This window comes from Dicentrarchus labrax, unplaced genomic scaffold, assembly GCF_905237075.1.
Source record: "Dicentrarchus labrax unplaced genomic scaffold, dlabrax2021, whole genome shotgun sequence".
NCBI classification, from domain to species: domain Eukaryota; kingdom Metazoa; phylum Chordata; class Actinopteri; family Moronidae; genus Dicentrarchus; species Dicentrarchus labrax.
In genome coordinates, this window is record NW_026136718.1 from 7482858 (window position 1) to 7494294 (window position 11437).

General features: G+C 40.3%; 1 protein-coding gene across 2 annotated transcripts; it reads right to left on the reverse strand.

Moving 5' to 3' along the window:
• Window positions 1-5387: 5387 nt before the first annotated feature.
• Window positions 5388-11145, reverse strand: dmrt2b (doublesex and mab-3 related transcription factor 2b). Of its 2 annotated transcripts, none has more exons than XM_051377633.1 (3): window positions 8821-11145; window positions 7738-7840; window positions 5388-6707 (listed from the first exon to the last, which is right to left on the reverse strand). In XM_051377633.1, the coding sequence occupies exons 1-3, from the start codon at window positions 9181-9183 to the stop codon at window positions 5860-5862; spliced, it is 1314 nt and encodes a 437-aa protein (XP_051233593.1). In that variant the 5' UTR covers window positions 9184-11145; the 3' UTR covers window positions 5388-5859. The 2 variants fall into 2 exon arrangements, with proteins under 2 accessions (XP_051233593.1, XP_051233592.1); XM_051377632.1 differs by having other exon boundaries at window positions 8800-11144.
• Window positions 11146-11437: the final 292 nt, after the last annotated feature.

Genomic DNA, 11437 nt, shown 5'->3' on the forward strand with positions numbered 1-11437 from the left:
GTTGTTGTGCTCACCTGCCTGCAGTGCATAAAGCTGTTCAAAGTCCTCCACACTCGACTGCTCCAAGTTCAACTTCTCGGCTCGCTCATTCTCAAAGCATAATATAACTAGTCCACTCAACCTCTCTGGTTCCAATGCACTCCTCAAACAGTTTTCAAACACTTTTAAACTGAAAGAGTGCTCTGCAGCCTGTGACAGAGATTATATAAAACAGCCTCACACACCTCAGTGAAGGTTAAAGTTCCATAAGTGAATGTTGAGCTCACCGATGAAGGATCCACCATGAGTATTTTAGCATTTAGAATTCAGCCAGACCCAGCGTGTTGCTTAGGAAACATTCTGGGTGTGTTTGATTTGGGTCACTTAGCATGCTCAACGGGTGGTGCATTAAAACAAGTGATGAATTAAAAGCTGCAACCTTTTTTGCATATACCAAGATACAGTAACGCTTACCTGAACCCATACGTTATGACGTAATTCTTTATTATACTGCATTGTTGAGGCCTGTCCAAGTTGCAACTTCACCTCTCACACGCTGTGACACTGTCAGCATGTAGCATGCAGTTAGAAGATGTATCTTTTCCAGAGATGCCACAGACACACCAGCAGCTGCTACTCTCTTGTATTCCTTTCTCACGACTTTTTCATTTCACTTTCATTCTTACTTTGTGGCGGATGCAACTTGAAATGTGGTTTCAATACTTTTCAGAAAAAAACAATTAAGTAAAAGTAAAATGACAAATGATGAAAATAAAAGCCCTTCACCCTATGCCTTTTTAATCTGTCCAAATCTGAATTCATTGCATTAAGACTGGAAGCTAAGCTAAGCTAATCAGCTGCTGGCTGTATATTCATCGTACAGACGACAGACATCTAACTCTTGGCACTAAAACAAAATGTCAAGGTATCATAAAGACTTAACTTTAAATAAACACATTCATGTATCTCTATTCAAGGGATACTATTTATTTTCTTGATCTTCATCCAGGGAAGATACTTTTTTTGATTCTGTTTGCTGTGCTGGTGTTCTGTCTGTTTTTTGTGAAATCATCGCCGTTGACTGAGGAGCACAGTCTCTACACCGCACGAAATCCGTCTGTACTGTGCAGACTGATTTAACTAGGTTGTCTCTGTGATCTATTGATTGCGTCTTGTTTGTCTGGGTCTGCCCATCCATCGTTCATATAAGTTATTTCAGGTGATATCTTAATCACAGTTGCTCTGACTCTCTGACTATATATGCTCAAACTGTATTCCAGACTTTAAAAACGTGTATTGATTTGATCACTGGAGGTCAACAAAAATATCTCTCAGATATCCCTGTCAAATTTGGACAAAACTTGATGAATAATTCTTGGCACCACTTTCTAGTGTCTAAACAAATTACATCATTGGCTGGAGGGGGTAGGTCTTATTAAAGGTTGGCATTTCAAACTGACAGGCTGTACATGTACAACAACAGGCTCATTTCTGGATACAGTTGAAGAGGTGAAGCACATTTTTTACTGTTTGGCACTAGCTGTGCCTTAATCATGCCTGAGGGACGATGTTTACTTTTATACTTAACTAATCTCTCTTATATTTTGAGAGGTCATTCTATGGCATCGAAAGGATTGTGTGCTAACTGAGGCAATGGCACACAGCTGTAGCGTAACCCTACACCAGTATCTCTCAGTCAGGCTTGGCTACCAAACACCAGAGAGCATACAGGGCTGTTGCAGGGCAGGGTGGGACAAGGGAGAATCCAAAGTGCGTGGCAAGTTGGCAGACAGATCAAACACTCTGCCCTGACCCCTCATACTCAATGTTGCAGATACTTCTTTGAAATAAATAGAAGGAATAGTGCCTGGAGTGTAATGATAACATCCATCATTACACCAAAGATAGCGGTCTTACAAAAAAAGTCCTTAGGGATAGTGAATAAATGTTAAATAATGTTGCCCAGGTTTATTACAACACAACTCACACAGAGAGTATGTATATCGCATGTGTGAGCAAGTAAAATAAAAAATAATTGATATCTTTATATATATTTATATATTTGTATTTTCCTGTGAGCAAGTGTGTTTTAATTTTACCCAGTACCTGCAGAATGTCTTTATTACAGTCATTTATCAGCCATCCATAAATGGAATATAATACTCATAGTTATGTTTTCATGTATTCGTGTATAATCATTATCATCGTTATGTTTTTGTTACCTTAGAATGAGCCATTTTTATTGACAGACACTCAGAGTTTCCTTCAATGGATGCCGCCATGTTGAACCACCATTTTCCTAGCCCAGCCCCACAACTGACTCCAGATAGAGCCATTCTCATTCTCCCTTGCACTTGCAAGGGGAGGGTAAAGTGAGTGAGTTGTAATCTGCTTCTAGAGTCCACTAATCCTACACACTGGTCCTTTAATTCGATTCACTTAGTTAGTTTAGCTTGGTCGATAACGGGACAATAAGTTCAGAAGACATATTCATATCATAGACTCCTGTCACATAACTGTCTGCAACCTGTTGCTCTCTTGTGGAGCATGTTTTTTCTCCAACAGAAGAAGTTGGAATGCATGCAAGTTAATACATTTTGCAGTGTCCAGACCTTATAACCTCATAGGCTGTCATGAGAGAAACAAATCCAACTAGGAAGCTATAGGATCAACTCAAACCAAGCACTAAAAGCAGTTTACCTACAGCTCTTGAGACACAACCACATCACAGCAGGTTCACATACCATAGCAATCACCAATACATAGTCCAAAAAAATCCAACCCACCGCTCACACGTTACAAACTTTAAATTTAAATGTACCATCCCACAAACACGTAGCACAGCCCAGGCAGGCTATTGTTAAGTCCAACTATGGATCACTTAAATTCTTCTAAATAAATTAGCATTGTTCAGTCTGATGACATGGAATTCTGCCTTCTTGAAGGCATGAGATCATTTGAGAACAAATCAGTATGAAGCAAACATTCAGGCACTAATGGGGCTGCTGTTTTGGTTCAACAGCATATCATTGAAAGTTTGTCATGCTAATACAGGTTTATAAGACAAAAACAACTATGACAGCTTGTCTTCATACAAGTTCAAATGCAGCCATTTTGAGTGGAGCAACCAAATAATAATTAACTCGGTGTGTCAGAAGTGGGTCCTCATCAGCTTGGAGAGTTCTTCACAGTGTCTAAACATCCCAACAACACAATTAAATTCAGGTAGCAGCTCTCTTAGAATTGCCAAGAGACAGGACCTTGCCACTCCAAGACATATGCTTTTAGTCCACTCTCTCGTCTGTAATGAGGAGAGCTGGCTGGAGGATCAAAGGCTTTCACTGAACCCTGATACTAAATGTTGCTGATGATCTGTCCAAAGGGAGAGCTATGACTGATATGTAGATCATACCAAAACAACTAGAGAGGTCTGGCTGCTTTAATCAGGTCTTGGAGGGAGACTGGGGTGAATAACTCACTTGAATGAGAATTTACCTTCTCTGCACGTCTGCCTTTGCACACAGCTAGTGTAAACACTGCAAGGTGGTAAAGGAAATGAAGGAAATGGGAAAACAAAGATCATTTTGATAGTTCTGTACTATACAGGTATAGTGTGATGGCTTATGCTGGGCCAGGAACAGGCTTATGGTGGCGTAGGTAAAGACTGCAATGCTTCGCAAATGGGAGGAGGAAGAGGAAAGAACAGGATGAGGGTGAAGAGTTTGAAGGAGCTGAAGCCTACCTGTGGGCTAGCTCTTTGTCATGCCTCCCCCACTCATCAGCTCTCTCAGCTGCTCTCTTTATTTTCTCCCATCTTCCCAGTCACTGCTACCGCTGATAGTCTGCATGATGAAAATATGAAGATCAGAGTTACAGGGAAACGCCAAAGAAAAGCTTTTCTACCCTGAACATAGTGAAATCAATCCCGCTGAAATGGAAATGAGGCACAACGAGAAAATGAACAGCAGGAGCGCCAGAGGTGGGCGACAAAATGCAGAGGGCGAGGGAGAAGAAGGGTTGGGGCTGTTACAAATCAAGAAACATGTTTCAACCTGTTGAAACTGCTTTGTCAGCAAACTGGCCTGAATCCAATAACCCCCACATACTTCCTCTTTCTCCCTCCTGTCCTCCCCTGGCCAACAAAGGAAAAATGTTAATAAACTGGTGATTGCAGATCGAATCAAACCTCTCCAAAGAGCACAGAACAATAAAGCTAATCTGTCTGTCCCTGGCACAATCCTAACAAGAACAGTGGAACGTGAATGGCATTTCAGAGCAGGGTCGCTATCTATTAAGCTGCCACACAGCTCGTCTAAGGACACTCCAGAATGAAACATGGGGGAACTGGATAAATGAGCTTTTCCCTTAGCTTTGCCGTGGGGGAAATTGATTTATATCCTCTGTGTTATTCTTCACAGAAGTCATTATCACCCCTTTGTGACTGATGCTTATCTTTTTATCATCGCAGTGAAAATGGCAATTTGCACTCTCTGCAAGGAAGAGGTTTAATATTGTTAAATCGGCGCAGATAGTGTACAATAAAAAACAATGGCCCATATTCAGTGCTTTCAGGCTCATAACCTCATCTTTCTTTTGTGCCAATCTCCCCTCTCTGTCTGTCTGTGAAAAGACAGGGAGAAAGGCATTCTGATATGCTGGTAGATACTAGCAAACAAAGACACGGAGCAGCACGCTATCACCTCTGTGTTGACGCCACAAGGTCCAGAGTTGTGAAAAGTATCTGACCTCCATCTCTGCAAGATTACAGCACAGAACAAAACGTGGAAGGGGAGAAAAAGTGGATATAGATCAAATGCGTGTTCAAACAAACTCTGCCGGCGTCAGGCTCAGCATACAATAAAGAACAATGTCGCCAGGCAACGCTGGCACCCTCCCATTCACCCTTTTTCCATATTTCCCATCTTCCCTCATTCTGTTGGTGTGATGAAATGATAGTCTATGAAATATTAAACAGTATGCCATATGATCAGTAAGCTTAAGGTTATACAATCATAATGATAGACTGCAGTCTGACAAAATGTCTTACATTTGAAGAACAATAGAGCTTATGAAATATGAATAAATAATGAATATATATTTCTCACTTGGTAAAAAGGAGAGGATGGATGCAGAAATATCAGTTATATGTCTGTTTGCTGTCAGCCCCCTTCTCTGCAGGAACATTTTTAGAAAATCTTTGTTCCTTTAGCTGTCACCACCTGCTTCACCTCACGTTCATCCTTTCATTCTTGTTTCGTTGTTTTCATTTGATAAAAGAGAGATTTCTAAGAAGCACCTATTTTGACACCACAATGCCTTAGAGCAGTTCAGAGATCAGCCAGACACAGCTACACTTTGATTTAAAATCAAAGCATGAAGTAAGAAATGGGCACAAGTTCAAACACAAATTTGGATTTTTTCATCAACTTTGTTTTATGGATGTACTGTATATTTCTTCTTCAGGAAAAGAGAATAAAATAAGATTAATGTGAATGGGTCAAAGCGGTTCAGTACATTTTCATCGCCTTGTTGACAAAGGAAACAGGATTACATTTCTAAAGTGTATATTTGTACAAAATATGCACAATGTATACATACAAATGAAAATATAATTATCAAGTACATATCTATGTTTCATTGATATATTTTTAAATACAGTTAAAATATAGCTAAATACATATTAATGAAAAATAATAAAAATACAAAAACTGTAATTCATGTTTTTTTCATAAATATTTCACCTATTGCCACTTTATAACAACCAGCCCTTGTGTTTCAAAACCTGTAATACACCTATAGCCATTTCTATATTTATTCACTCAACATTAATTCTTAGTCCGCACATAAACAAAGTGCACTACACCGCTTTCCATTTGCCGGTCAGGCCCTCAGCAAAGCCTCTACAGAGAAAGGTAATGGCCTCACAGCTGGAGTCCTGACTGAGCTGCCACGAGGGCTCTTGACAGAGTCAGCGTGAGCGCCTGCCTGGTCGGCAGGAGTGTCTGTGCACGAGCCCTTAGCTGTCAGGATTCTGGGATCAAAAGTCCTGCTGGGTGCACTGACGTCTGGCCTGCCCAGGATACCCTGATCTGATCCAGAAATAGAGTGTGTGACAGTTGAAGAGCCATTTGAGTCCATTATTTCTCTGAGTTCTGAAGGGGATTTGACAAGATCTAGACCTGAGAAGATGCTGCCATGATGTTTGAGTCTTTGTTGTGATGATAGATGTATCAGCTCTGGTTGGTCTTTCTTCTCACAGCTATTCCAGCTGTTCTGCACCTCCTCATCCTCCCTTTTTTGCTCTGCGCTTTGGCATAAAAAGTCATTATAGTCACCTTCTGCAGAGGTTTTGCTCTTTAGGTGGAAAAACTGATAGAACTGGAAATCACACTCATACAAAGGCTTATACTTATACACAGGCACATAACTGGAGGCGCCTGCAGTAGTGTGGTCCTTGTTGAGAAGACAGCAGTGAAGGCTTGGGGAGACAGGCAGGGGCGGAGGGTGAAGCACAGGGACGAGGCCAGAGGAGGTGAAGGAAAGGTCTTGCAGCTCTCTCTGTCTTAGCTCCCGCTCCAGCATCACATTCTCCAACTCCTTGTCTGCAAAGGCTCGCCTCTTCCTCATCCGGGCGCTGATGGAGGGACATGTGAAGTGTGTTTGGTCGCGCTGTGTCTGCTTTGACCAGCAGGAGGTGTCATCCTCCAGCGGCACTACTGGTTTGAGCCCTGCATTGGGAGCAAAGCCACATGCTACTTTTATGTACTCATATATTTAATTTATTTATGAATAATGAAGTTTTTCCAACCAATTAATTGTCGTGTTTATGTTTAAGTACTTTGTTCTGTATTATTTTAATCATGCAGTTGGTTAGCAGTGTCATTTTTGCTTTACTGAGAGCTCAGAGAGGCTGAGAGGGCTATAAAGAAGACAAAGCCTCCAGCAGGATTTGACTGCAAGCCAGCAGGTATTAAAACACACTATGTATTACAGTAATGGCCTGTTGTTGTGAAATAGTGAAGCCACAGTTATCACATTTGTTTGGATAAATTAAGTGTGTGTAATGCTGGGAAATGACATCTGAGAAGAATTACTGGCAGTGTGGGCCCAAGCAGGCCTTCAAAATGCAGTTGCAGTTACGATGTCAGCATATGTACACAAAAATCATTCATTTATGTGAAAGTATGTCTATTTATGGTGACATACAGATATCTGTTTATTCAGTGACACTGTAGGGACTAACATCCTGTATAAGAACAAACACTGGTCCCCTCAAAGTCAACTATTTATTTTTGGTTGAGACTAAGCTTAGTCTTAAACTAAGACTAGAACAAAGGTTGGGGTTATACATGGATGGGTCACAGTTAATATTAAGGTAAACCTCCAGGAAACCAAATCTTTGAATGAAATATTGATCTGATTTATGTAACTGAATTTTACTACACTTCTATTCCAAGTGAGGTTACTTTTAAAGGTTTTTGTACCAGTTGCAACTCACCTTGGACAAGTACAAAGAATTTAGTCTGACAGATCAGCAAGCAGAGCATCACTTGCTCCACTATGAGACGACAAACCAAACTGATCAGTTTGTGATCTTGCATCAGTTCTGGGGAACTCAGTGTATTAATAACAATAAAGCTAAATGTTAAAGTTGACTTTAAGAGATCCATCTGGGGGAGAAAAAAACCTGCACTTTCTATCACAGTCTAGGAGAGAAGAAGTACGTTAATAAGAGAGAAGGTGTTAATTAAACTATACCCTGCAGGATGCTCTTAGCAAGGATGCTTGGCTCGGCTGCTCTGGTGTAACGCTGATAGGCTGTCCTCCGCAACGGAGCAGCACACCTGACCCCCCTCTTACCCTGGGAGAAACATGGGAACAGGAATTAGACATTCGGACATAATCATATTATACTGAGACCATGCCCCAAGGGTAATTAAAGGGAATTAATACATTATGTAAGAGGCAAGTAGAGCTCCTTGTGTTTCTAAGATACAAGAGATATGGTGTGTTGACACTGGAGACATGTGCTAAGTATAAATGTAAATCATTTTGTGAGGAGCATTTAAATGTCTTGCTCTATTCTATACTTACTATTTAAGTGAGTATTTTATTATTGCAATATTTATTTATTTATATACAATCATAAATATATAGTGTATATATAGTCTTTGTTGTTAAAGATATTTTGATCTTAAAGAGACTTAGTGCTTAAATAATGTTCAACTTAACTGAAAAGCTCACTCAAGTCTTTAGAATAACACCTAGGAGCCCCACTACTACCAATTACCTTGTACTAAAACTTCACTCAAATGTTAAATATCTGTTTTAACTATACAAAAAAAGAAATTTCCTTTTTTGTAGAAAAGCACAAAAAAAAACAAAAAACAGCTTCAACCTAGTTCTGCACCCATATTCAAGTAAGAGCTTACTTCTGTACTGCTATGGGCCATGAGATGGTCAGACTAATGTCAGTCACACAGATTGTTTTAAAATATGGATAATAGTAATATTAGTGCAAATTCAGCATTCAAGCTTTATGTCTAAGCATTTCTGTAAAGTGTAGAATATTTCATGCAAAGATTTCTCTTCAGAAAATTCTATTGCATGGACAGCTGAAGAAAATAATGTGCTGAATTAAAATAGCTACATTCTGACCTTTAGTCTATGAGCCATTATACTTAAAATATACTATAAACTTTAAACATTTTATCCCGGATGTTGTTTTGCTCTCCATTGTTTGTCCGTTAATGACGGTTTGTCTCCTGATAATCGTTTACTGAAAGTCATGGGTTCACCCATCTGTTCTCCATCACTGACCTGCCCTTGTGCTCTCCTCACCTCCGCAGCTTGCTGCCGCCTCAGTGCGACCTGAGCTGCCATGACGCGCTGCCGCTCCACCACCAGCAGGCAGCAGGCACAGCGACAGTCCCTCCAGCGGCAGAAGCGTTTGTGGCCTTTCAAACACGAAACGACGCCGTGGTTGCGACAGCGGGCGCATTTGGGGCTCCGGGTCATCTTGCGTGGTTTCTGCTGATGGTGCTCTGAAGACGGGGAAGGTTTATTTGCTCCTCTGTCCCCGCGGCAGCCCCGCTGCCCTGCACATCCGTCAGGACTTGTCACGTCAACAACTTCTTCGGATTTTAGTACATCAAGTTTTGCTGTGGTCTCCAGCTGCAGGCCTCCTACCAGCTGAGAGGACATCTATGACTAAGAGGACCGGAATCTCACGTTTTCACCGTGATGCACTATGCTGAGCAGACTTTTACGCACAAGGATTTTAACTCAAGATACAACTAGTCAAACATGATTATGATGGTTTCTCATTAAAGTAGAATCAATCTAACTCTAAATCTAAAATATTAATTCATTATCTGTCAAAATGTTATTCAAAAGCTGATAGAGCTGATAGATTTTAACGGTTATGTTGTATAACGTCGCATTTGAAACACAGGAATACAATTACGAATTAAGAAATTGAATTCCAGCACTGCTGCACCTGCAACATAACACGCACAGACTGCAACAGGTTCTCTTATACGAAATAAATCAGCTTCCATCGGACAGAGACTAAAACGACTGTGCGCCACAAACTTTACAGCAAACTAACTCCTATTGAACACCAAGCCGTGAGGTGTGGTGTCCTGCTTCAGCCTGCAGCCGCTGCTGCTACATGACGGTGTTTTCAGGGTGGAAACTTTGCAGCCTACCGCCAGACGTTTGAAATGTTAAGCCTCTCTCAGCTGCTCTCTGACGCTGTTTCCAAGAACAAGCGGATAGTAGACCGGGCCACAATGCCGAACTCCTGGCGCGGGACCCGAGAGCAAAGGTTTCGGGAAAACCGTTTGCAGCAAAAGCAACTCCCTCTCCCTATAAATCCCCATACCTGCCCTGTCCTGCCCACCTTCGAAGTTGTTCTCATCTTTCAACTAGAGATGCTGGATCATGCCAAACCCACATCTCCAAATTATTCCAGGCAGGGGTTCAGCAAGACAAGTTAGCAGATGTGTTAAAGCATGTCATTTAATGAATGGACATTCGCTAAGATGTTTCAATAATATTTTATTCTATAAAAAGGGAGTACAACCACCACTACAACCAGTCATAGTCGTTACATTAATAATATACACAGAGAGAGACCAGGCGAACTTAAAACATACAATCACGTTATGTGCCCGTGAGGGTGCATGTGTGTGTGAGCTGAGTGTTTTACCAGACTGATACAATATGGACTAATTACGCACGCGTCTCGGGTAGAGTATGCATGGGGCGAGAATACCATTTTCATATTACCTAGGAGTAATCTTCACACTCATATTTATTCATAATACTGTTAAATAATTCAATGAGTTAATGGCTCTCTCTCTCTTGATGTTTCTAGTGTCATCATTTCTGGGCCGAACAAAGAATAATCGAAAACCATTGAAAAACCTTAGTAAACCTTGTTTAGATAAGTGTTTTTGACATTGTTTTACTATGAGTGACTAAGTCTAAATTTCTCCTTTTTAAAAACGCATATAATTTTATGTTGTCAGGGAATTCATTATGTGATGCAAAAATGGCATAATAGTTACTGAACCTATTATTAATACAGGCTACACTTGCCCTTGGATTTTCATGTGTAGAGTAGATTATGTATACAGTGAATTTCATAGGCTGGTGATATGCTGCACTCGTCTCCTCAATAGCATACACTTAATGCTAATGCAGTGCCATGTATTGTGTATAAAAAGAACTGTTTCCTTGACCCTTCACTATAAAAGGCTGCAACATACAGGAGCATGGACTACACTGAGATGGTATGAAAAGTGTGCTCCCTACTGGTTCAATTGTGTAATTACATCCAGGGTAGTTCTTGTCTGATCTCCATCATATCTTATTCAAATAGCATTCACCACCGGTCCATTTGTTAGTCAGATTTCCACAATGTGGCCCAACACTGAGCAACCAGAACACATCTTCTTGCTCTCCTCCAACCGCTTCAGGGGTTTCTATAATCAGACTAGTCATCACTGTAGGTCCTGACAGGACTAACTCGAGTGGTTCTCCACTACAGCACCTAAGTTTAGCTCATGATAACTAATTATCACAATTTTCATTTCATGCTTCAGGCTAAGAATGATTACCTTATATTAAAACATCTTAAAATTTATTTAAATTGCACATGGTTGCTACAAAAGAGAGATATTTTTGCAAAAAGCCTGATTTAATGTAACATATGCTATGTTTTTATTTGAATATGAAAATATGCTAAATTAATAAAAAGGAATAAATTGCCTTTTATATTTTCATCATTCAGATTCTGTTAGTGTGAGGCTTCTTTACTGCAAGTTTATCTGTAAAATGAATTGATGCATACATCACAATAAAGTCAAAGGATGCAAATATACTATATGTGTAAAGGTCAGGATACTGGCCTTTTAATATTCATTCCATGTGTACATTTACCACAAGGTTA

Bases quoted from the DNA above. Each gene is read 5' to 3' on its own strand.
- dmrt2b (XM_051377632.1), bottom strand. From the start codon at position 9,183: ATGTCCTCTCAGCTGGTAGGAGGCCTGCAGCTGGAGACCACAGCAAAA. The intron at 7,841-8,799 runs GTCAGTGATGGA...TGTTTCTCCCAG, and splicing joins TGAGGAGAGCACAAGGGCAG to GGTAAGAGGGGGGTCAGGTG. The intron at 6,708-7,737 runs GTATAGTTTAAT...CTCCCAATGCAG, and splicing joins TGCTAAGAGCATCCTGCAGG to GGCTCAAACCAGTAGTGCCG.